General features: G+C 37.3%; 1 protein-coding gene across 1 annotated transcript in view; it reads right to left on the bottom strand.

Annotated features, from left to right (window-relative positions):
• The window catches only part of ATP1B3 (ATPase Na+/K+ transporting subunit beta 3), a 45,972-nt gene that overhangs the window by 12,852 nt on the left and 8,506 nt on the right, over positions 1–24,614 (bottom strand). Inside the window, exons 2-3 of the mRNA XM_082712827.1 lie at positions 5,837–5,965; positions 537–644 (exon numbers count right to left, since the gene is read on the bottom strand). Of these exons, the coding sequence (XP_082568953.1) occupies positions 537–644; positions 5,837–5,965 (237 nt within the window). The remainder of the gene's footprint in view (positions 1–536; positions 645–5,836; positions 5,966–24,614) is intronic.

Here is a 24,614-nt window from a genome sequence, read left to right as displayed (position 1 = left end):
ACATGGGATAATTATTCATGTGCCTGTTAATACCACGGAGTTAAGTTAAACAAGGAAAAACTGGGCTGGGATGTCTATTAGAAAGCATTACAGACTGCTAACTCCAAAATCCACAGTGGGTAAGTATTTGAAAATGAAAAATACCATTCCTTTCCCCCTCCACAAGTACACTGAATCCAAAAGATCCAAACACTTAAGAGTTACTATTTTGTATAATTTAGTTTTGCTTTAAATACTTTTTAATGCAGATATAAATATGTTTTTGTCTCAACAGACTTATTCATGCACATATTATAGGACAGAGAAGTCAAATCAACCCCCATTAGGCTTAGACCCCTATGTCTTTCCATAAGTTAGAATATTCTCACAACTCATTTAAAATCTACCTGCAAGTCCTCTCAGTGGACTGTATATAACAGGAGCGGGGGAAAAAAGGTAAAACAGACTCTAAGAAAGATGTTTCTAAAAGTAAACACTATTATATAGTTTCTCTAATAACTAAAATCTTTTACCTTACTCTAAGAAAACATACTTACGTTTTAGAAACTTCCTAAGGTCTTCAATGTACCCTTGATAGGACTCTGGATCAGACACAGTGAATGAATATTCCAATGCAGTTAGTGGTTTTGGAAAAACCATAAGTCCTATAAAGAGATAAAAGAAAAAGGGGGAAATTAACTGCAGGAAATTTCCTTCTTTCTCCTTGCTCTTATACTTAAAAGGCCAGATCTCATTAAATTATATGGAAAACTGTTTTCACAGACAGACGGAAATTATCAAGAACTTTTCACTTCATTATGAAGGCATAGACATTTAAATGAAAGAGAACTGCAAGTCTTCAAAATCATTTTGACATTATCAATTAAAAACCTCCCTAAATCCGATTATCCAGTTAATTATAATTGCTCCGTTCCTCTAATAAAAGTAATCCTTTAAAAGCTGCAGATTTTAGGAATGCCTGGGTGGCTCAGTTGGTTAAGTGGCTGCCTTCGGCTCAGGTCATGATCCCGGCGTCCTGGGATGGAGTCCCACATTGGGCTCCTTGCTTGGTGGGGAGCCTGCTTCTCCCTCTGCCTCTGCCTGCCACTCTGTCTGCCTGTGCTTGCTCTCGCTTCTCTCTCTATGACAAATAAATAAATTAAAAAAAAAAAAAAAAAGCTGCAGATTTTAGTTTGTACTTCCCATATTTATTTTCTTATCAAATATTTTTAGGTTGTGCCAATTTGCTATTAATAGGAGAAAAACTTTAGCAAATCAGTCTCCCAGCTTCTGTCATTCAAATTAACAACTGTATGGAAAGAGACATAAAACTTACTCAGTGAAAGAGGCCTATACAATTTTAACTCTACAGTTAAATATTCTTCCTTCAGTAATAAACACTGCTCTATAATTAAAATGTTTTCACATGATGCGTCTGGAATATAACCACCAACAGTTTCATATCAGGAGTCAAAACCCATGTACACAGAACATGCTGAATGAATTTATGGAAAGAAAATATAAGCATATTTATAAGAAAGATAATTAGGCTTCCAACTTTAATATAAGCTTTCTTTGTTTAAAAAGCATTAGATCTAGAGGCTCAGCTGGTTAAGCATTCGACTCTTGGCTCACATCACGATCTGCCTAGCTGGGATACAGAGCCCATGTCACGCTCTCCGCCTCAGCAGGGAGTCTGCTTCCCCTCTGCCCCTTCTCCTGCCTGTGTGCACACACACACTCTCTCTCTCAAATAAATAAAAAAAAATATAAATAAATCTTAAATAAACAAAAAAAGCAAAGCATTAGATCTAGATTATTAATTCAGCCTTGCACCCAGGCTTAAAAACAGTCCTAAAATTTTCACTAGTCTCTAAACATTTCCCGTATCAAAGTTATTAGAGATGCTATGCCTTGCACTGAATCTGAAAATATACGAATAACAAGGGCTGTTTTAGTTTCCATTACAACTGCTGCTCACAGACATCTAATTCTTCCTTGCTTTTTTCATTTTAATTCCAGTATGGTTAACATACAGTGTCACATTTTAGATCAGATCCAATTTATTTTAAACTCTAAACTTGCTTGTGTTTGTTTGCATGAATCTCGAGTTAAACTAGATGCAATGCTACGCAATATGATGAAACAAGGTTCCTACATGGGAGAGCAAATCTCAGTCTACATTCACCATAAAAGACCTCCTAATTAAGCTTCCCTTTATCTAGATCAACACACCAGAGATCACTTAGATTTGGATAATCTCCTCTACCTGATTTTCCATCCACTGCAAAATCTCTACTAAATCTATAATAACTAAGACTTTTTGTAAAAGTATTTAAAGAAGGAATAAAATGTGTTTTACTGTCCAGTATATTAAATGACCATCTGTATATGTATGAAATTGTTTTTATTTTTTAAGGTTTTACAGCAGAAACAAGATACAATATCCTGCAAGTAAGAAAGTAACAGAATGAAGGCAGCTTGCACATTAACTCTATTGAAAACACCTAACTTTAAGAAAAACCCAAAATAAAATATAAAGATTTCTAACTAAAGAATTATTTTTTAAAAGATTTTATTTATTCATTTGACAGAGAGAGATCACAAGTAGATGGAGAGGCAGGCAGAGAGAGAGAGAGAGAGAGAGAGGGAAGCAGGCTCCCTGCTGAGCAGAGCGCCCAATGCGGGACTCGATCCCAGGACCCTGAGATCATGACCTGAGCCAAAGGCAGTGGCTCAACCCACTGAGCCACCCAGGCGCCCCTAACTAAAGAAATTTTTAAAGAAAAACATGAAGATAGCTATCCTTTATACAAAAGACTACATTCCTTTACATGACTAATTTCTAAGGGAATGTTTTAATGATTCAATTTGCAAAACCTCCTTATTAAGACCTGGAAATATAAAACTGATTTTTTTTTTAAAGATTTTTTGTTTTTAACGTAATCACTACACCTAGCATGGGGCTTGAACTCACAACTCTGAGATCAAAAGTTGCATGCTCTATCGACTGAGCCAGCCAGGTGCCACTGAAACTGAATTCCTGATACCAGTTACTTCTCAGACCTTGCCTAACAATGCTCTTGGACCCCTAATAACTTTTGCTATTTAACAGCCTATTTGAAATTCTTCAGTAAAAACCATGGCAGGTGTATATAGTACAGGTGTATCACAGTATGCTTAATTCCTCCAAAGAGTCTTCCCCTATCCAAAATGAAGAACATCAACAGAATGTAAAGACTGTAACAACTCCTCTATATCCTTCCAATTTAAACCACTGGAACATCAGAGTATGGGCACACAATGTGCATGTTTGTCAGGGTGTGAGGAGCCATATGTGTTTATGCTTATATGTATGTCTGGGTTACTTCTATGTACCAATTTCAAACTAGCATTTGTTTTACTAGGTACCAACAATATTATTGAAGCAATGTCATTTAAAATTAAAACCAATATGGTCAATGCAAAAAAACCAGTATATTAAATACTGTATGGACTGTAGAAAATACAAGCAGAAAGAAAAAAATATTAACCATAATCACTTTGTAAAGAGCAAATTTTGTTTAACAAGCTAATATATATTCATCCAATGTTATATATACATATGTATGTGTATACATCTATATTTATTAAATTACTTATAAGACTTTTAAGTACTACAATACAGTTGTAAATAATTTTAAGAAACTCAGTTTGAAACGGAATATGGGGGCGCCTGGGTGGCTCAGTTGGTTAAGCAACTGCCTTCGGCTCAGGTCATGATCCTAGAGTCCTGGGATGGAGTCCCGTGCCGGGCTCCCTGCTCGGCGGGGAGTCTGCTTCTCCCTCTGACCTCTCCCCTCCCATGCTCACTCTCTCATATAAATAAATAAAAAAAGAGAAACTGAGTATGGAACACACTTTTATTATTCATGTAATTATAGACATAATATTTCTGAAATAGATTGGATCATGTTCAATGGTAATAAAGTCATTACTTAGGTAGAAAGAAAAATAATTATTTTAGAATTAATTATTCTAATAAATATTAAAATTCTAATAGAATTATTTAGGGGTATTTGGGTGGCTTAGTCGGTTAAGCCTCTGACTTGATTTTAGCTCAGGTCATGAGTTTAGGGCCATGAGCTCAAGCTCATGTGTTGGGCTCCTGACTCAACAGGGAGTCTGCTTGAGATTTCTCTCCCTCTCTCTTTGCTCCTCCCCCCACTCATGCATGTGCCCACACTCCCCTTCTCAAATAAATAAATCTTTAAAAAAACAAAAACAAAAACAAAAAGAAAGAAAAGAAAGCCTAGGTAGAAAGGAAACAGGGCAACAGTGAGAGATGAGGGGGAAATGAGCATGGAGCTAGTCTCTGATACTTGGTCAAATAAACTAAAAAAGAGAGAAGAGTGATTCCTGATGTTTGCACAAATATTAGGAGCAAAATAAGGAAAAGTCCTTAGAACAAAATGTTCTAAGAAAAGATGGTTGGGAAGCTGATGCACTTTGGTTGTTGATAAGGTTCATGAATCTATGCCATGAGCAAGGATCTAAATTCAGGGTTCCTCAGCACTGGCCCTACTGACATTTTGAGCTGCGTTAAGTCTTTGTTGCGAGGGTAGGGGAACTGTATTGTGCACTGTAGGATGTTTAACAACATCCCTCACCTCTGCTCACCAGTAGGAGCTCTCCAGTTGTACCAACCAAAACTGTCTCCACAAGATCCCCGGGGGAGCCAATCATTGTTGGGTGAGAACCAGTGCTCCAGGAAGAAACGTCCCACATCACTCCTACCTTCCCTGGCCTGCTTGCTATTCAAATCCCACCTCTTCCATGAGCAGCCTGCCCTTCTCTATTATCTCGAGAAGTTGTTCACATTTTGGGAAATTAGATATACTGGAGTTCTGCACATTGTTAGCTTCTTCTATAAAAACTGCCAGCACCTTGAAGACAAGGGCCATGTTCAACAAGGGCAAAGCTGGCATTCGAAGACTGTTGAATGAAGTCAGGAGGAAGAAAATACGATTTAAAACAAGTGTTTCAAACAAAAACAAAAACACAAGTGATTCAGTTATTTTTTTTTCTGTGGTGGAGTATCCTGGAGAATTTTTTTCCTTCCAACAATCAATGGACAAGCATTAAATATAGTAAGGGTATACTCATTTTATTCCCTATTGATATCTCATTTTTCTTACAACTTCCATACTGAGCAATTAAAGATAGAATATGAAGCTTGTATTTTACAAGACCAACACTCTAGCCCAAGCTAAACTATATACTTTGTAAGTAAATTACTCAAGGCAAAGTGAAAATGACACAATATTCACAAAAGCCATTCATAACCATATTCAAAACATAGTCAAACATGCCTTCACTGTAATTCTCCATATTCATTTCTACTTACTCCTGGCAAAGGACTCAAGATTTATCAGCTCCAGCCTTTATATCATTATGTAAATATTAAAGGTCTTCATATCAGTATGTAAATATTAAAGGTCTTTATATCAGTATGTAAATATTAAACAAACAAAAATCAAAATTTTCCTATTACTTAGCCCCAAAGTTTAACTTTTACCTATGTAAAAAATTTACAGTGAAGATAAAGTATAACCAGATTTGTTTTTTTAAAAGATTAATTTGAAAGAGAGCATGTATGCATGCTTGAGGCTATGAGCAGGGGAAGGGACAAAGGAAGGAGAGAAGCAGACTCCCCACTCAGCGGGGAGCCCATCACAGGGCTTGATCTCAAGAACCTGGGATCATGACCTGAGCTGAGCCAAAACCAAGAAGAGGGCCCTTAACCAACTGAGCCACCTGGGCACCCCAAAGTATAATGAAATTTATTTAAAAGCCACAGTAACTACAATATAATTACCTGGACTAGGAATCTGGTCACGATATTTTGGAACTTCATCGTTCAGAGTCTGAAGCATAGCCCACATTGTGAATGAGAAGAGGGCAGCCAGGAATCCATAAAAGACTAGGTAGAAGAGCAAGATCAAACCTGGAAAAGAAAATAAAACTTAGGACTAATTGGAGATACACACATATGTTATGGGAGGTGTGTGGGGCAGATTAAAGAAACAAACCAACTGTTTACAAGGTTAGGATTCCAAGCTTTGCCATGCACACAGCCAAAAATCTTCATATTCAGAACACTACAAAGTTGCCCAAGCAAAGGGTATTTCAGCAGGCAGCACCCACCCTTCCCAGGACCCCTTATCTCCACCAACATTCCCAACTACAGATAGCTTCCATGGTCATACTCTGGTTCAAGATCAGAGCTTTAAAACTTCAGCACATAGGGGAATGTTTCCCAAAATGAACTTTATGTCCTCCAGTGAGACAAAAGATGATTTCAGGTAGAGTAAAACCCTCATATGCACATGTTCCTTTAAGCAGCAAACAGAAAGAAATTAGTACCTCAAGCCCCTATTTCACAATATTTACATAAATTTAAGTTTTATAAAATGAGTGGACTTAAGGACAGCCAGGAAATGTGCACAGAAGGCAAATATGAAGATGTATTCAATGAATAATGTTTAGGAAACACTAGTCAAGTAGAAGGCTCATGCAAAAAGCAAAGAAAGGACAAGGACCAGAAACAAGTGCCCCGACCAATGGGACTATTGACTCTACGGCTAAGCACAAAGCAAGAGTTGGCATACCCAAATTTCAACATCAAGGGCTTAGTCTTTTTTCCTTCACAATCTGGAAACACTAAAACAAATCTATCCTAAGCCAGTGACTTATTTGGGGAATATCTAAAATCATTTTTGTCAAAAATCTACATTCAAAGTTGTAACATCAGAAGTGGTCACCATCAAGATTATTTATCAGAATATATTGTTAAAGTCACACACTTATATTTAAATGTTTCAAAAATTGATCAAAAGATAACAAATCCCCAGATGCAGCAATAGTGAAAACATTTAATTCCCTGGGGTTGAATTAACATCAGTTTCATCTCCCAGTCTTAATAACATACTTGTTTGCCTGACCCTAGTACCAGCAGAGGGTCCTGGTGCATAGGTTCCTATCTATAAATCTGTGGACTCTCACCACCCCCAGGCAAGGATTAACTTCAAAGTTTTTGAGATTTCTAGTATAATTTGTTTCTAAGTATATCCATTTTCTACCCCCTGGAGTATCACTCTACAACGTTTTTCTTTTTCAAAAGACCCCATGACCCCAAAACAGATTGTGCCAAAAGCTGGGTAATTTTTATTTCTTCAATTTGGGTAGGAAACTGCCCACCCCTCCTCCCAAATAAAGGGGAAATAATTAAAGCAATTTCGTCTTAATTTAGACTAGCACCCACCCATCCTCCCTTGCCCCAGTTACCAGGAAGCCAAAATAGGGAACGAGAGGACAGAAGGAAGAAAGGACAGCATGTCACCTTCAGATAGCATCACTTCCCTACCACATACAGCGATCCTGTTGCAGAAAAAGAAAAGGAAGACCAATCTCAAAGAAGTGCTCAATTTACTATAAAGGGAAATGAAACATAAGCAAAGCCCAAAGGCTATTTTAATGAGACACAGGAGAGATGATTCTTACAGATCTAGATGTTTATAGGACCTAATAGATAAAATCCTCCATTCAGCAGGCTAGAGTCGACAAATACATAAATGTAACAAGTGTCAGCTGTGTTCCACACTCTATAAAAACTCTATAGAAATAGCAGAATGAGGCTACAGCAGTTTGTTGACTGATGCAGTAGGTAAATTTAAAACAAAAGTGGTGACAGTTTAATTTAGTTGTGTTTTTAAGTCATCCCCAAATAGTAATATACTATTTTCAAAATCTGGTTTTCAGTTTCCAGGAAAAAGAACATAAATGAAATTTATAAAAAGCTACAAAATGAATAAACATAAAACAGACATGAACAAACTATTTCCAAATATGCTTTCTAAAGAACCATTACACAACAAAAAACTCTAAAAACTTCCTATGAAGTATGTTCCCCAAAATTGGGATGCCTGTCAACTGAGCATCTGACTCTTGGTTTCAGCTCAGGTCATGACCTCAGAGTCAGGAGACTGAGCCCCATGACAGGCTCTGAACCTAGTGTGGAGTCCGTTTGGAATTCTCTGTCTCTTCCTCACCCTCTGCCCCTACTAAAATAAATAAATAAAATCTTAAAAAAAAAAAAAAGATACACAAATTATAACTATGCCCCAAATCTGATGCCAGATACTAGTGGCCATCAAGTCAATTTTGAATGTAAGGCGTGTAAAAATAAGAACAGAAGTGATTTTAGCACTGAGTTTTCTCTACTTGAAAATGTTCCTTTTGGGGCGCCTAGGTGGCTCAGTGGGTTAAGCCGCTGCCTTTGGCTCAGGTCATGATCTCAGGGTCCTGGGATCGAGTCCCGCATCGGGCTCTCTGCTCGGCAGGGAGCCTGCTTCCCTCTCTCTCTCTGCCTGCCTATCCATCTACTTGTGATTTCTCTCTGTCAAATAAATAAATAAAATCTTAAAATAAATAAATAAAATAAAATAAAATAAAATGTTCCTTTTGCTAAGACCCAAACCTAATATTTAAAATTAATCTTACTTATTAATATCATATATGAAGGATCACTCATAAGGGTAGCAACAATTTATCAACTTTTACCTCCTTTCTCCTACTAAGAAAAAAAAATACTAGAAAAACAGCAGTTGTAAATCACTGCTCTTATATACAGTTCCTTAGATTCAGTTTGCAGGCAGACCTAACACACTGATCCAGATCAAATTGGGAGTACACCCCAGGTTAGTAGTGGATGGTGCAGATGGAAGCTGTTCGTTATGCCATGTCTGAATCAGTTCTAGTTAATGCAAGCAGGAAACAGCAAATGAAGCCAAAATAGTGCTTTTTAGATTACTGATGTTCCCCAGGTTAAAATCCTTCAAGAATTTCCTTAAGTCAGGGATGCCTGGGAGGGTCAGTCGTTAAGTGTCTGCCTTCAGCTCAGGTCATGATCCCAGGATCTTGGGATTGAGTCCTGCGTCAGGCTCCTTGCTCAGCAGAGAGACTGCTTCTCCCTCTGCCAGCAGCTCCCCCTGCTTGTGCTCTCTCTTGCTGACAAAATCTTTAAAAAAAAAAAAAAAAAAAAAAAATTTTTTTTTCCTTAAGTCATTAACCAACTAAAGAAACTAACATGCACTAAACTCTGAAGAAACACGAGCATTTTAAATAGTTATGAGGTCAGAAGAATTATAACTAAAGATGTTTATTCAAAATAAGTATCAAAAAGCTTAATGTTGTAATTGGTGTCTTTACTTTCTTTTTTTTTTTATTAAAATTTTATTTACTTATTTGACACAGAGAGAGAGCGAGAGCGCACAAGCACGGGGAGTGGCAGGCAGAGAAAGAGGAAGAGGCATGCTCTCTGCTGAGCAAGGAGCCTGATGTGGGGCTCAATCCTAGGACCTGGGGATCATGACCTGAGCCGAAGGCAGATGCTTAACCAACTGAGCCACCGAGACACTCCTGGTGTTTTTGTATTATCATTGTTCAAACAGTATATACAGAAGCACAATGCTACTTCTATACCTACACTCTGAGATCTAAGGGCACATTATAGAACTATCAAATAACTAAAAACTTCTAGCTTTCTCCAACACAGGCACACGAACTGACTCTGTTACTGCTATTCTCTCTTCACTTCTGTTCCTTGAGAAGCCCCAATTTTAAACTCCTTTCTTCTCTCTCATTGTATTTTGGCTGAGGAAAGGGATAGTAGGACAGACCTAGCAAGAGGCCATGAAGCAGGGTGGGTATATGATATGCATGGGCTTTGCTGGAGTCAGACTTAGACTCAAATCCTGGCCTGACCACTTTCCCACTGTGACCTTGGGAAAGTATCCAAGCCCATCTGAAAAAAAAAGGGGGGGGGTGCGGTTAAGAGTAATATCTACTTATACACATTATAGAAAGGCAACTAAAAGTCAAGAAATTTGACAACATAAAAACAAACTTCAGGGGGTAAAAAAGACCAACAACAAAAGTAGAAACATTTTTGTAATTGATACTGCAGCTAGGCTTTTACACTAAATTTAAGCTTTAAATCTTAACCTAATCAGTTGCACTCTGCTCTCAAAAAATGTTTTGAGAAACAAATGAGGTTTGCTAATGTAGAGTCTATAAAAGAACAAAGTAGCAAAAAATCTGGCCAAGTTTTATTCCATGTCATTCAGGGAAGGAGAAAAGGGTCCTGAGCAGCCACTTTGTTTCAACCCCAACCGAGTGTCCAACAGTCCAGTTCTGGCACCAACCGCCCAGTGCAGCACAGAGTCCGCTAGCTCGGGGCATGGCCCGCACTCCAGACACTGCCTGAACTTCTAAACCAACTGGCTACCAATTTGGGACCACCCAATGCTCCTTCAGGTTTGAGAATTTGATAGAATAACTTAACTCAGAAAGATTACAGTTTTGTTATAAACGAGACACAGACAGCGTGGAGTCTGGGAGGGAATGCAGTTTTTTAGGCCCTATCCTCATGCAATGAGGGAACATCACCCTCTCAGCATATGGACGTGTTTCCCAACCTGAAAGCTCTGTTAAGTTTCAGTGTCTAAAAGTTTTTACTGACGTTTCATTACATGGGTATGATTAAATCACTGGCTATGTGATTAAACCCTATCTCCAGTCCCCTCCTCTTCCCTCCCTAAAGGTTAGGTTGGCTCAAAGTCCCAGTCATCTAATCATATGACTGGTCTAAGGACCAGCACCTAGGGAAGCTATTGAAGGGCCCACCATAGGTCACTCCATTAGCATAATATAGATACTCCCCATCAGGAAATGTCCAATGGTATTTAGAAACTCTGTGGCAGGCACCTGGGATGAAAACCATACAGATTCTTTATTATATAATACCAGAAACATAATCTGGACACATGGGGAGTTACTAGGCTTCATCAAGGCCTGAACATACATTCCCACTCAACACACTTTAACACCCTGTGATCTGATTCCCAGACTTAATATGTGAACTTCCTAGTTACTTGATGGTACCTAGATACTAAAAGACTGTGCCCCTCCTCAGAATTCTGAAGATCAGAAACTGCATTCCATTGGTAAATAAATTAGCATTCTGTTCACAGTTTAAAAAATTTTAGAGACAGGTCTAGTTAAGAAAAAACAAAAACAGCAATCCTATGGACAAATTTAAAATCCTTTATATATTGGTATTCTTTATTTTTTAATAATTTGTATTTTTAAAATTAACTTTTTATTGAAGATTCCAATTTCTCCACATTCTTATCGACACTTTCTTTTTATACAGCCATCCTAGTCAGTGTGAAGTGGTATCTCAATGTGGCTTTAATTTGCATTTCCCGGATGGCTAATGATGTTGATCATCTTTTCATGAGCTTATCCACCATCTGTATCTTCTCTGGAGAACTGTCCATTAAGATCCTGGATCCATTTTTAAATTGGGTTATCTTTTTATTTAAGTTCTAAGAGGCTTTTAAAAACACATTACAGATAAAAGCTTCTATTCAGATATATAATTGTTTATTCCAATTCTGTGGGATCTTTTTGCGTTCATGATAGGGTCTTTTAAGGCAGAAAAGTTCTTAAGCTTAACTAGTCTATTTTTTTCCTTGATTGTATTATTGTTGGTGTCTTACATAAGACACCAAAGCCTAATCCAAAGTCATGAAAACATGCATCTGTTTTCTGCTAAGAAGTTTATAGTTTTAGTTCTAATGTTTGGGTCTTTGATCTATTTTGAGTTCATTTTGTAAAAAAAAAATCTTTATATTTATTTTTAAAATATTAATTACATGGTGTTTGAACTTAGAACACTGAGATCACGACCTGAGCCCAATCAGATGCTTAACTTCCCCAAGTTCATTTTCTAAAAAAGATTTACTTATTTTCAGGGCGCCTGGGTGGCTCATTGGGTTAAAGCCTCTGCTTTCAGCTCAGGTCATGATCCCAGGGTTCTGGGATCGAGCCCCGCATCGGGCTCTCTGCTCAGCTGCTCAGCGGGAGCCTGCTTTCCTTCTCTCTCTCTGCCTGCCTCTCTGCCTACTTGTGATCACTGTCTGTCAAATAAATTTAAAAAAAAAAAAATTTACTTATTTTGAAAGAAGCACTGGTGAGTGGGGGGAGGGGCAGGAGAGAGAGACTCTCAAGCCAACTCTATTGTGAGCATGAAGACTACCGTGGGGCCTGATCCCACTACCATGAGATCAAGACCTGAGATGAAATCTCCAGAGTCAGAAACTTAATGGACTGAGCCACCCACACACTTCGAGTTCATTTTTATATAATGGTATGAGGAAGGGGTCCAACTTCATTGTTTTGTAGGTAGGTATCAGTTCCAGTACCACAGGTTTACAAAATCATTTGTTCCAGCACCCGTGGCCTGGCTTTAAAAAAAAAAAAAAAAAAAAGAAATTGTTCCTCATTGAAAGAGTGAGTTTTTGGGACACCTAAGTGGCTCAGTTAGTTAAGCATCTGCCTTTGGCTCAGGTCATGATCCCAGGGTCCTGGGATCGAGCCCCGCATTGGGCTCCCTGTTCAGCAGTGTGTCTGCTCATTTTCCCTCTCCTCCCTGCTTGTGTTCTCTCTCTCTCAAATAAATAAAATCTTTAATAAAAAGCAGTTTGTGTAAACTAATGAGCACCTTTTTTTTATAATAAAAATATGTTCAGATACACATGCATTCATATTTTATATTTATTAAAATAATTAAACAAGATAAAATAATGTGCCTAAGATTAGCCTACTAGTTTAAGAGTGACATTCAGACCAGTACTTCTCCATGTGGCACCTTTACCTGGCCTGCTCTCCCTGGGAGCCTCAAATTGTTACTTTCTATTTTTTAAAGACTTTAATTTTAAATAATCGCTACATTCAATGTGGGGCTCGAACTTTCAGCCTTGAGATCAAGAGTTGAATGCTCTGCCTGAGCCAGCCAGGTGCCCCAAATTTATAATCTAAACCCCCATTGTCTGAAAAATATCATTCAGGCATCTAGGTGATAGAAATTTACAAAGGGTAAGATCTGTTCCTTCTCTCTAAGAGTTCAGTTATCTCAAGTGACAGATGCATAAACAAAGAATTACAGACATCAAGTGCTACGGTTAAAAAAAAAAAGTGACAAAGAAGAATGAATTGTCTCTGGCAGGGAGAGGAAGGAAAGGGATTTCATCAGAGAAGTCTTCCCAGAAATAAGTGAGTTGGCCCACCAAGGATGGAGAAGAGGAGGGCTCTCTGAGTCAAAGCCCAGATGACTAGAGGACTACATAGCAGGATCAGCCACCCGGAGTGTAACTTCCTCCTACCCAACCTCCAACTCCAACATACACTTGTGCCTGGGGTGAAGCAACTACTAACAGTAGCAACAACATCTACTTTGAAGTGGGAGCAGGGAGTGGATGCTTGAGCTGAGAAACTTGGCAATGCCCTGGGTAGGCTGGTGAAAACCTAAAGGAGTACAGAGTCTCCATACCTAGACTATCTCTTGGCTGGCATATGCTTACATACATCCCAGATTCCTGTAACCAGAAAGTCTAAATACAAAGTAGAGGAGCACAGATACTCATAATCACCAAATATTTGAGAAAAAAACTAATCTGATAAAGTATCAAGCTCAACAAAGACAGTAACTTAATACCTGGAAGAAGTGGGTACAAATAGAGCAAGAAAGGAAAAAAGCATAAATATATTTAAAATACAGAGAAGGTGGAAGGACTATTTCTAAAAATCAGATTTCATATTCTAATTATTAAAAAATAAAAAACTCATAGACAAAATGAACTGGGGAAGAGTTAAATTCTAAAAAATCCACACTCCTAAAGAAATAAAGCAAAGACTCGGAGAAAATTTTTACAGAACACGTAACCAATAAAGGACCCACTTGCCTCTAGAATATGTAAAGAACTCTTACAACAAAACAAATTTTTAAAAAATGCACAAAAGTTTTGAAAGAAAACTTTTTTTTAAATTTTTTTTTTTAAAGATTTTATTTATTTATTTGACAGAGAACACAACTGGGCAGAGAGGCAGGCAGAGAGAGAGAGAGAGAGAGAGAGAAGCAGGCTCTGCACTGAGCAGAGAGCCCGATGCGGGGCTCGATCCCAGGACCCTGGGATCATGACCTGGGCTGAAGGCAAAGGCTTTAACCCGCTGAGCCACCCAGGCACCCTGAAAGAAAACTTTATCAAAGATTTAAGGGCTGGGGCGCCTGGGTGGCTCAGTGGTTTGGGCTGCTGCCTTTGGCTCGGGTCATGATCTCAGGGTCCTGGGATCGAGCCCCGCATCGGGCTCCCTGCTCCGCAGGAAGCCTGCTTCCCTCTCTCTCTCTGCCTGCCTCTCTGCCTACTTGTGATCTCCGTCTTTCAAATAAATAAATAAAATTAAAAAAAAAAAAAAAAGATTTAAGGGCTGCAAAAAAATAAGCTCATGAAAAGGTGCTCCAACATCGCTAGTTATCAGGGAAGGGCAAATCAGAACCACCATTAGCTGCCACTACATTAGGCTCACTAAAATGCTAGAAAACCTAGGGACTGACAATACCAAGTGACAGCCCAGGAGTGGAGCAACTGTACTTTCATACATTCCTGGTGGGAATAAACAACAACAAAAAAAGAGAAAAGCCCTATTTTAGAACCAATTTGAAAATTTTTTGGAAAGTTTACAATGTACACCTACGACAGGGTCCAGCTAATCCATTCCTAGATATTTAACCAAGAAAAATAAAAGCACATATTCCAGAGTAATGTATATGAATATTCATAGGTGCTTTATTTGTAATTACTAAAAAGTACAATCAATATGCACATCAAAAGATGAATTAATAAGTTAATGCTGGTATGTCTATACAATGGAATAATAATATTTCTCAAAAATAATTACACTAAATGAAAGGAGTCAGCTCCTCCTCGCCCACCCCAAAAATGTACACACTACACTCCATGTATTTAAAATTTCAGAAAATACAAAGCAAAGTGTCAAAAAGCAGATCTATTTTTGCCTGCAGACTGGGGAGGTAGGGAGAGAGGATGGATTACAAAGGGACAAGAGGAAATTTGGGGAGTAATGATTATGTTCATTATTTTGATTAGTGAGAGTTTCACAGTATTATGTATGTATATGCATATATGTGAGTATGTCAAAACTCAAGTTGTGCACTTCAAATATGTGCAGCTTACTGTTTGTCCATTATACTTCAGTAAAGCTGTTTAAAAAACAAAAGCTTAGGAGAAAGGCTAACCTAATGAATTGGCCAGCTAAAGAAAAATTCAGTGAGCATTATCTCAAACCAAGATTTTTTGAAACACTGGGCAAAAAGAGGGAGGGAATATATGGAAATTATTGAGACATGGGGGAGAGAACCAGAATATCATCAACAAATCTAAAAGAAATTCCATCAGAAAAGGGAAGAAGGGAAAGAATGTCCAAAGAAGTAAATTTTCATGATCTCAGTCTAGACTGGAAAAGACTGAAAAATACTGGAAACATCCCAAGACCTGGACATAAGTTTCAGAATACCAAACATAAAGAGAAAATTTCTTAATGCTCCTAAAGAGATAAAACAGGCTCTACCTAAGGCAGACAACTGTAACCAATAGATATCTCACTGGTGAAAAATGAAATCTATTTCAAATTGAGGAAAAACTATTGTAAACAAAAAGATCAACCATTTAAATAAACAAAAGGACATCTCCAGACATACAAGGACTCAAAATTTACTAACCTGAAATCCTAACTGAAAGAATTGGTTATGCAATTATAAAAAAACTGAAGAGCAATAGCAAAAAAAAAAATGCTAACAATGTAAGTGTCCTCAAACAAAGCAAAGAAGTAAAACATAATATATAATGGAAAACTATAAACAGTAGTTAAAAAAGGAATGAAAGAGATTTCAAAAACCCAAAGTGGAAAAAAGTTACCCCAGAATGATAAATACCACAAGCTTAAATTTAAAACACCCAAAAAGAATTACATTTCTATAAATATATATAAAACAGTGTTTGTTAATGGGGCAGAGACTAAGAAACCAAATTCACAAATGGTAGTCACCTCTGAAGACAACAGAAGGGATCAGGACTGGGTCTGAGGATGTGGTCAAGGAGGATTTGAGTTTTAGCTATACTGTCTTAATTCTTTTGTTTTTTAAAGAACTTATATAATATCTGATTTTTTAAAAAAGTACAATCATAAACAAAAACAAGTTAATATAATGGTATATTTTAAAGTTTTCTTTAAAAAGAGAGGAAAAATATATAAAGCAATGGTAAGCAAAGAAACCAGTAAGACTTACTGGCAACATGCAAGTGTTGATTTTAATTTCTTTTCCTTATCAGTCTGAGGAATAATTTACACATAATAACTTTTATTAATTTCAACTGAACGATCCCAGGGAGTCTTTGACAGCTGCATAATCTGTGAAACCACCACTACACTACAGATACAGAACATTTCTATCACTTCTCAAAGTCCTTGTGGCCCTCTGCAATCCACACATCATTCATCAGGCAGCCAATGATTCCTTTTGTTGCTATATTAGTTTATACTTTATATAAAGTTAAAAATTTTAATTTGTTTAAATTTAATAACAAAACCCCAAAAATAATATGGCAAGAATAATTTCACAGTAGTCAGAAGACATTCTCAAAGTGGGTAAAAAAGAAATCCACTAAATGCTATTCATAGAAGAAAACCTAAAATTGTAACATAATGGTGGAAAACAAAGTGGGTCTTGGCTAACAAAAGGAAATCTAGATATGATGTTATTACTCTAAGCAAACTAGAAATCTAAGTCAAAAAGCATTAAGAGAACACGTTGAAAAAAAAAAAGAGAATATGTTTCATATTAATAAAAATACATCAAGATACTAATAGCCATGATGCTAAATGGCTTAACATAAGTAAAGCAAAAGCAAAATTACAAAATTACCACAATCACATAGAGATTTTAACATACCTCTCCCAGAAATCCAGAGATAAAGTAAATAATAACAGGAAGAAGAGTATTTTTTTAGACTTATTTATTTGAGGGAGAGAGAGCACTTGCACATGGTGAGGGGGTTGGGGGGGGGTGGCCAGAATCCTAGGACCTTGAGATCACGACCTGAGCGAACGCTTAACTGACTGAGCTACCCAGGCACCCGGAACAGTAAGTATTTTTAAAACAACTAATAGTTACCTAGTATATGTAGAACTTCCATAGTCACCAGGAAATATATTCTTTACAAACTTGGAACACTATCCCTAAAGATACCATGACTTAAGATACAATAACACAAAAACAAAAGCTAAAAACTTAAAAAAAAAACCAAAAAACAAAAAACAAGGCTACATTCTCTAAAACCGAAGTAAATATATTAGAAATTAAAACAAAAATTTAGAAAATAGACTTCTAAATAATTCTTGGATGAAAAAGACAATGAAACCTGAAATACTCAAAATCCAAAACAATAATGTAGTCAGAGCAGAAGCAAAGGAAAAATCCTTAGAGTCATTCACTAAAAAGTAAGATTAATGAAAAGGAGCCAAGTTTTTAATTCAAGACTAAAATAAATTCAAGGACAATGGGAGAGATTTAAGATGAAAGTAATAGAAACAAATGCAAAAATATTTAATTTGATCAATAAAACCAGTTTCAATTAGAAACCTGAGAATAGATGAAATATATAATATTTTAAGGAAAATATACATTTCCAAATCAGAAGTTTTTATTAAAAAAGTAAATAAAGCTCTACCCCTAAAACATACACTATGTCCAAATGGCTTTAGCTGGTTCTCCCAATTTTCAAGGAATAGAATTTTTCTATTAACTATCCTTTTAGGATGCTCTGTAAGTTACCTAAATGGTTTTTATAAGGTCAGCATATATAATACCAAAATTGAACAGACAGTATCCAACCCAATTTCACACATGTATTTTATTTTACAAGCTCACATAGAGCTTCCATATGTGAAATTTGTAAGAATGACACAGGAACAGAGATACAGATCGACAAAATCCAAGAAAAGATCCAAGATGAAGTTTTACATGTAAGAAAGTTGGCAATTCAAATCAGTGAGGAAATACTGGATTATTCAATATATTTTGGGTTGATTAGGAACAGCCTATTAAATAAAAGATTGTTGGATTTGTAATAATGTTAATTTAAAACAAATATTTTTAAATAAAAGAAACAAAGGAGAGCAAAGGGACTAATTGACCATGAAAAAAAAAAAGAGCCAACAAAGATATGCTCAGTTGCAGTTACCAGAGATAATGCAAATGAAGCCAACCAAGTATCAATATCCCATCAAACTGGCAAAAAATTTTATTTATTTATTTGACAGAGGGGTGGGGGAAGCAGGCTCCCTGCTGAACAGAGAGCCCAATGCGGAGCTCGATCCAGGACCCTGAGAACATGACCTGAGTCACAGGCAGAGGCTTAACCCACTGAGCCACCCAGGCACCCCCGGCAAAAAAATTTTAAAGGGTGGTAATATCCAATGCTCAGAAAGTCAAAGGGAAAATGGTACTTTTAGCCACTGCTGGTGGAATTATAAATTGGCACAGTCTATAATATAAAGGAGGACAGTCTATTAATATAAAAATGAACATACAAAGTGGTAATTCCATTTCTCAGTAGCTACCCTAGATAAACAGCGGCACATACACAAGCAGCAATCTTTAAGAGAAAAAATTAGAAATAATCTAAGTATTCACAAAAAAAATTTATGTATCTCTTGGATATACAGCTCTACACTGCGATTATGTAATGATTCAAAGGAAAGAAATAAATACACACTAACATGGAAACATAGAACACACTTACAACATACAGTTTTCCTATTACTCATGTAAAAGTAGAAAATTACTTATTCCTACATATTCCATATATACCCCCAAGCTTATATATACTTATGTGTAAGTATATACATACATACAGATGCACTGAAATAGGACTGAAAGAAAACTGATAAACAATCATTTTTATAGTAAAGACTCCACAACTGGTGGAAAGCAATCAAGAGAAACATAAATGTATCCGCATACTCTCGGGGTACTTGGGTGGCTCAGTTGAGCATTTGACTCTATTTAGTTTTAAAAGATTTTATTTTTTTGACACAGAGAGAGAGAGAGAGATCACAAGTAGGCAGAGAGGCAGGCAGACGGAGAGGGGGAAGCATGCTTCCTGCTGAGCAGAGAGCCAAATGCGGGGCTCGATCCCAAGACCCTGAGACCATGACCTGTGCCAAAGGCGAGAGGCTTATTGCACTGAGCCACCCAGGCACCCTGAGCATCTGACTCTTGATTTTCGCTCAGGTCACGATTGAGCCTCAGAGACGAGCTCTGTGCCCAGTGTGGAGTCTGCTTGATCCTATTCCTCTGCTCCTCCCCAACTAACGTACTTTCTCTCAAATAAATAAATAAGATCTTTTTTAAAAAAATGTATTCTTTTCTCTAATATTCAGTTGGCAATGTTTATATACACACAGAAAGATGTCAATGAACATCCACAAACACACCTAGATTCTACAGTTAACATTCTACTGTATCTCCTATCTATTCACCATTTACTTTTTTATTTTTTTTAAAAATATTTTATTTATTTATTTGACAGATCACAAGTAGGCAGAGAGATAGGCAGAGGGAGAGGAGGGAGCATGTTCCTTGATGAGCAGAGAGCCTGATGCAGGGTTTGATCCCAAGACCCTGAGATTGTGACCTGAGCTGAAGGCAGAAGCTTAACCCACTAAACCACTCAGGCACCCCACCATTTATTTATTTATTTATTTATTTTTTATTTATTTTTTTTTTAAAGATTTTATTTATTTATCAGAGAGAGAGAGGGGGAGAGAGCGAGCACAGGCAGACAGAATGGCAGACAGAGGCAGAGGGAGAAGCAGGCTCCCTGCTGAGCAAGGAGCCCGATGTGGGACTCGATCCCAGGACGCTGGGATCATGACCCGAGCCGAAGGCAGCTGCTCAACCAACTGAGCCACCCAGGCGTCCCCCCACCATTTATTTTTTAAATGCATTTCAAATTCCAGATGTCAGTATGTATACTTCAGCCCCAAACACTTCATCATGCATATTAACTAAAATTGGAGAAACATCACATTTAATGAAATACACAACAAATCTCTAATATGCTATTAGATGGATTTTGACAACCCCACCCCAAAAGATGAATAACCCAATTAAAAAATGGGCAGAAGACATGAATAGACATTTTTGCCTTGAAGACATACAGATGAACAACAGACACATGAAACGATGTGCAACATCACTTATTAGGAAAATGCAAATCAAAACAACAATGAAATATCACCCCACACCTGTCAGAATGACTAAAATCAACAACATAAAAAACAAAAGTGTCGGTGAGGATGTGGAAAAGGGAAAACCTCTTATACTGTTGGGGGGAATGCAAACTGGTGCAGCTACTCTGGAAAACAGTATGGAGAGTCTCAAAATAAATAAATAAATAAAATAAACAGAACTACCAGGGTGCCTGGCTGGTTCAGTCTATACACAGCATGTGATTCCTGATCTTAGGGTTGTGAGCTCAAGCTTCACGTTGCTGGGCAGAGAGATTACTTAAAAATAAAATCTTACAAAATACCATGCATTTTTTCAAAGAAATGGAACAAATAATCCTAAAATTTATATGGAACCAGAAAAGACCTCGAATAGCCAGAGGAATATTGAAAAAGAAAGCCAAAGTTGGTGATATCACAATTCCAGACTTCAAGCTCTATTACAAAGCTGTCATCATCAAGACAGTATGGCACTGACACAAAAACAGACACATAGATCAATGGAACAGAATAGAGAGCCCAGAAATAGACCCTCAACTCTATGGTCAACTCATCTTCGACAAAGCAGGAAAGAATGATCAATGGAAGAGGAAAAAAGATAGCCTCTTCAACAAATGGTGTTGGGAAAATTGGACAGCCACATGCAGAAAAATAAAATTGGACCATTTCCTTACACCACACACAAAAATAGACTCAAAATAGATGAAGGACTTCAATGTGAGAAAGGAATCCATCAAAATTCTTGAGGAGAACACAGGCAGCAACCTCTTTGACCTCAGCCGCAGCAACTTCTTCCTAGGAACATCGCCAAAGGCAAGGGAAGCAAAGGCAAAAATGAACCATTGGAACTTCATCAAGATCAAAAGCTTTTGCACAGCAAAGGAAACAGTTAACAAAACCAAAAGACAACTGACAGAATGGGAGAAGATATTTGCAGACAACATATCAGATAAACAGCTAGTATCCAAAATCTATAAAGAGTTTATCAAACTCAACACCCAAAGAACAAATGATCCAATCAAGAAATGGGCAGAGGAGGGACGCCTGGGTGGCTCAGTTGGTTAAGCAGCTGCCTTCGGCTCAGGTCATGATCCCAGCGTCCTGGGATCGAGTCTCACATCGGGCTCCTTGCTCCGCAGGGAGTCTGCTTCTCCCTCTGACTCTGCCTGCCTCTCTGTCTGCCTGTGCTCACTCTCGCTCGCTCTCTCTGACAAATAAGTAAAATCTTTAAAAAAAAAAAAAAAAAGAAAAAAAGAAAAGAAATGGGCAGTGGACATGAACAGACATTTCTGCAAAGACGACATCCAGATGGCCAAGAGACAAATGAAAAAATGCTCAACATTACTCAGCATCAGGGAAATACAAATCAAAACCACAATGAGATACCACCTCACACCAGTCAGAATGGCTAAAATTAACAAGTCAGGAAATGACAGGTGCTGGTGAGGATTCGGGGAAAGGGGAGCCCTCCTACACTGCTGGTGGGAATGCAAACTGGTGCAACCACTCTGGAAAACAGCATGGAGGTTCCTCAAAAAGTTGAAAATAGAGATACCCTACGACCCAGCAATTGCACTACTGAGTATTTACCCTAAAGATACAAATGTAGTGGTCCAAAGGGCCACATGCACCTTAATGTTTATAGCAGCAATGTCCACAATAGCCAAAGTATGGAAAGAACCTAGATGTCCATCAACAGATGAATGGATAAAGAAGATGTCGTATATATATATATACATATCTATATATATATACACACACACACATATACATACAAAGGAATACTATGCAGCCATCAAAAGAAATGAAACCTTGCCATTTGCAATAACGTGGATGGAACTAGAGGGTATTATGCTTAGCGAAATAAGTCAATCAGAGAAAGACAACTATCATATGATCTTCCTGATATGAGGAAGTGGAGATGCAACGTGGAGGGTTTGGAGGGTAGGAAAAGAATAAATGAAACAAGATGGGATTGGGAGGGAGACAAACCAAAAGAGACTTGTTAATCTCACAAAACAAACTGAGGGTTGCGGGAGAGGGTGGTGGGGTAATGGGCATTGGGGAGAATATGTGCTCTGGTGAGTGCTGTGAAGTGTGTAAACCTGGTGATTCACAGACCTGTACCCCTGGGGCTAATAAAACATTATATGTTTATAAAAAAATTTTTTTAATTATTTTTTAAAAAATCTTAAAAAAAAAAAAAATAGAACTACCCTATAATCCAGCAATTACATTTCTAGGTGTTTACTCGAAGAATACAAAAATGCTAATTCGAAGGGATACATGAACTCTTATGTTTATCCACAATAGCCAAATCATGGAAACAGTCCAAGTGTCCATCAACCGCTGAGTGGGTAAAGAAGATGTGGTACGTACAGCATACAGCATATACACACACACACACACACACAGGCATGTTACTCAGCCATAAAAAAAGAACGAAAACTTGCTATTTGCAACAACATGGGTAGAGGAAGAGAGTATTATGCTAAGCGAAATAAGTCAAAGACTACATACCATATGATCTTACTCATATGTGGAATTAAAGAAACAATGAAAAAAACAAAACAAAACAAAACAAAGGACCAAAGGGAATAAAGAGAAAGACATACTAAACTAGAAGGAACAAACCGATCGTTACCTGTAGGAGGTGGGTGGGGGGGGATGAGTAAAACAGGTGATGGGGATTAAGGAGGGCACTTGTGATGAGCACTGGTGTTGTATGGAAGTGCTGAATCACTGTACTGTACACCTGAAATATTACACAATGTGTTAACTAAAACTTTAAAACTTTTTTTAAAAAGGGCTTTGATAAATGTGTCCTATATGATCAAGCCCCCAGCAAGAGACATAATATTACATGACGCTACCAAGTTCTCTGGTGACCCTTCCCAATCCCCATGACCACTGCCTTAAAGGAAACAACATTCTGGGCCTTTTTCCATCATAAGTGTTGCTTGCTTTAGAATTCATATAAATGAAGTCATATTGTATGTATTCTCTTAGGTAAAGCTTCTTTCCTGCTCAGCCTAATTGTGAAATTCATCCCTGTTCTGTGTATCCATAGTTCGTTCCTTTTTACTGTTGAGTAGTATTCTGCTGTTTGGACATACAAGTTTGTTTACCTATTCTCCTCCTGCTGATGGACATCTTGGCTGTTTCCAGTTGAAGCTACTATGAAACATTCTTGTACAAGTATTTTCTGAATATATGTTTTCATTTCTCTTGGGTAAACACCTAGGAGTAGAAATGCTGGGTCATGGAGTAGGTATACATTTACTTTTATAAAATACCACCAGACCTTTATCCCAAGTGGATAAACATTTTACAAATCATTACTGTTAAAAAAAAAATTACTGTTAACAATATTACCCCAGGAAAGAAGCTGAAGAGGACAATGGACTTACTTAATATTCACATCTGTACTATAAAAATTCAAACAACAGTGTTACTTTCATTATTTGAGAAGAACAAGCCAAGAGTGGACATCTCATCTAAGACCAGTTCAGATTTCTTACAATAGCCTACACTGACACCAACTTCTAAAGAGGTCAGCAAACCACAGTAGCTGCCTGTTGTTGTAAATAAAGTCTTGAAACCTAGCTAGGTCCATTGGTGTACAAATGGTCTATTGCCATTTTCAAGCCACAATAGCTGAGCTGAGTAGCTGCAACAGACACCAAATGGCTGGAAAAGCCTTAAGTATTATTTGGTCCCTTAAAAGAAAAAGCTTGCTGCCTGCTCCTCTAATAAAGCATTTATATACTTTTTTTTTTTCATTTCAAAGTTAAATTTAGAAACTATCTTCTGCAACTTTTCTCCTACAGAAGAAACTAAAACCAAGAGATTTTAAATGAGTTACCTAAGCTTAGTTGATGTGTGGAACTAGAAATTAGGTCTATATTCTGAGTCCTTGTCTGGTCATCTCAGGATATTGGTATATCCTGATTCATAAAGTAAAAACATATACATATATGCCCACGGGCTCACTTTTACTACGGTGCCCTATCTGGAAACTTTAAAATGAATTAGTTTAGTGGGGCAGAATCATGGTAAGGTAAGGGGAATTATACCTTCACATAAAAATTAAGACTTTCTGTGTGCAGCTATACCAATTAACATATAATACTCTCACCTTTAGCCCAAGAAATAGGTGAATCACAAGTAAATAACAATTTGTGCTTCCAAAATCAGAACAAAAAAAGGTGCTCTTGCTATGTGTTAGATGTTAGGGGGATATGCAAATGTAAATTCTGATTTGTGAGAACACCTAGTTAATAGGAGCAATGCATATAAACAGCCATAATCCAGGATACAAAGTTTTAGATGTTATATGAGACAAATGTGGTGTTATTTTCACCAGGCATATATCAGAAAAA

This window comes from Mustela nivalis (assembly GCF_964662115.1).
Source record: "Mustela nivalis genome assembly, chromosome: 1".
NCBI lineage: Eukaryota > Metazoa > Chordata > Mammalia > Carnivora > Mustelidae > Mustela > Mustela nivalis.
Note: the sequence above shows the minus strand (reverse complement) of the source record. Positions and strands in the feature narration are given on the sequence as shown.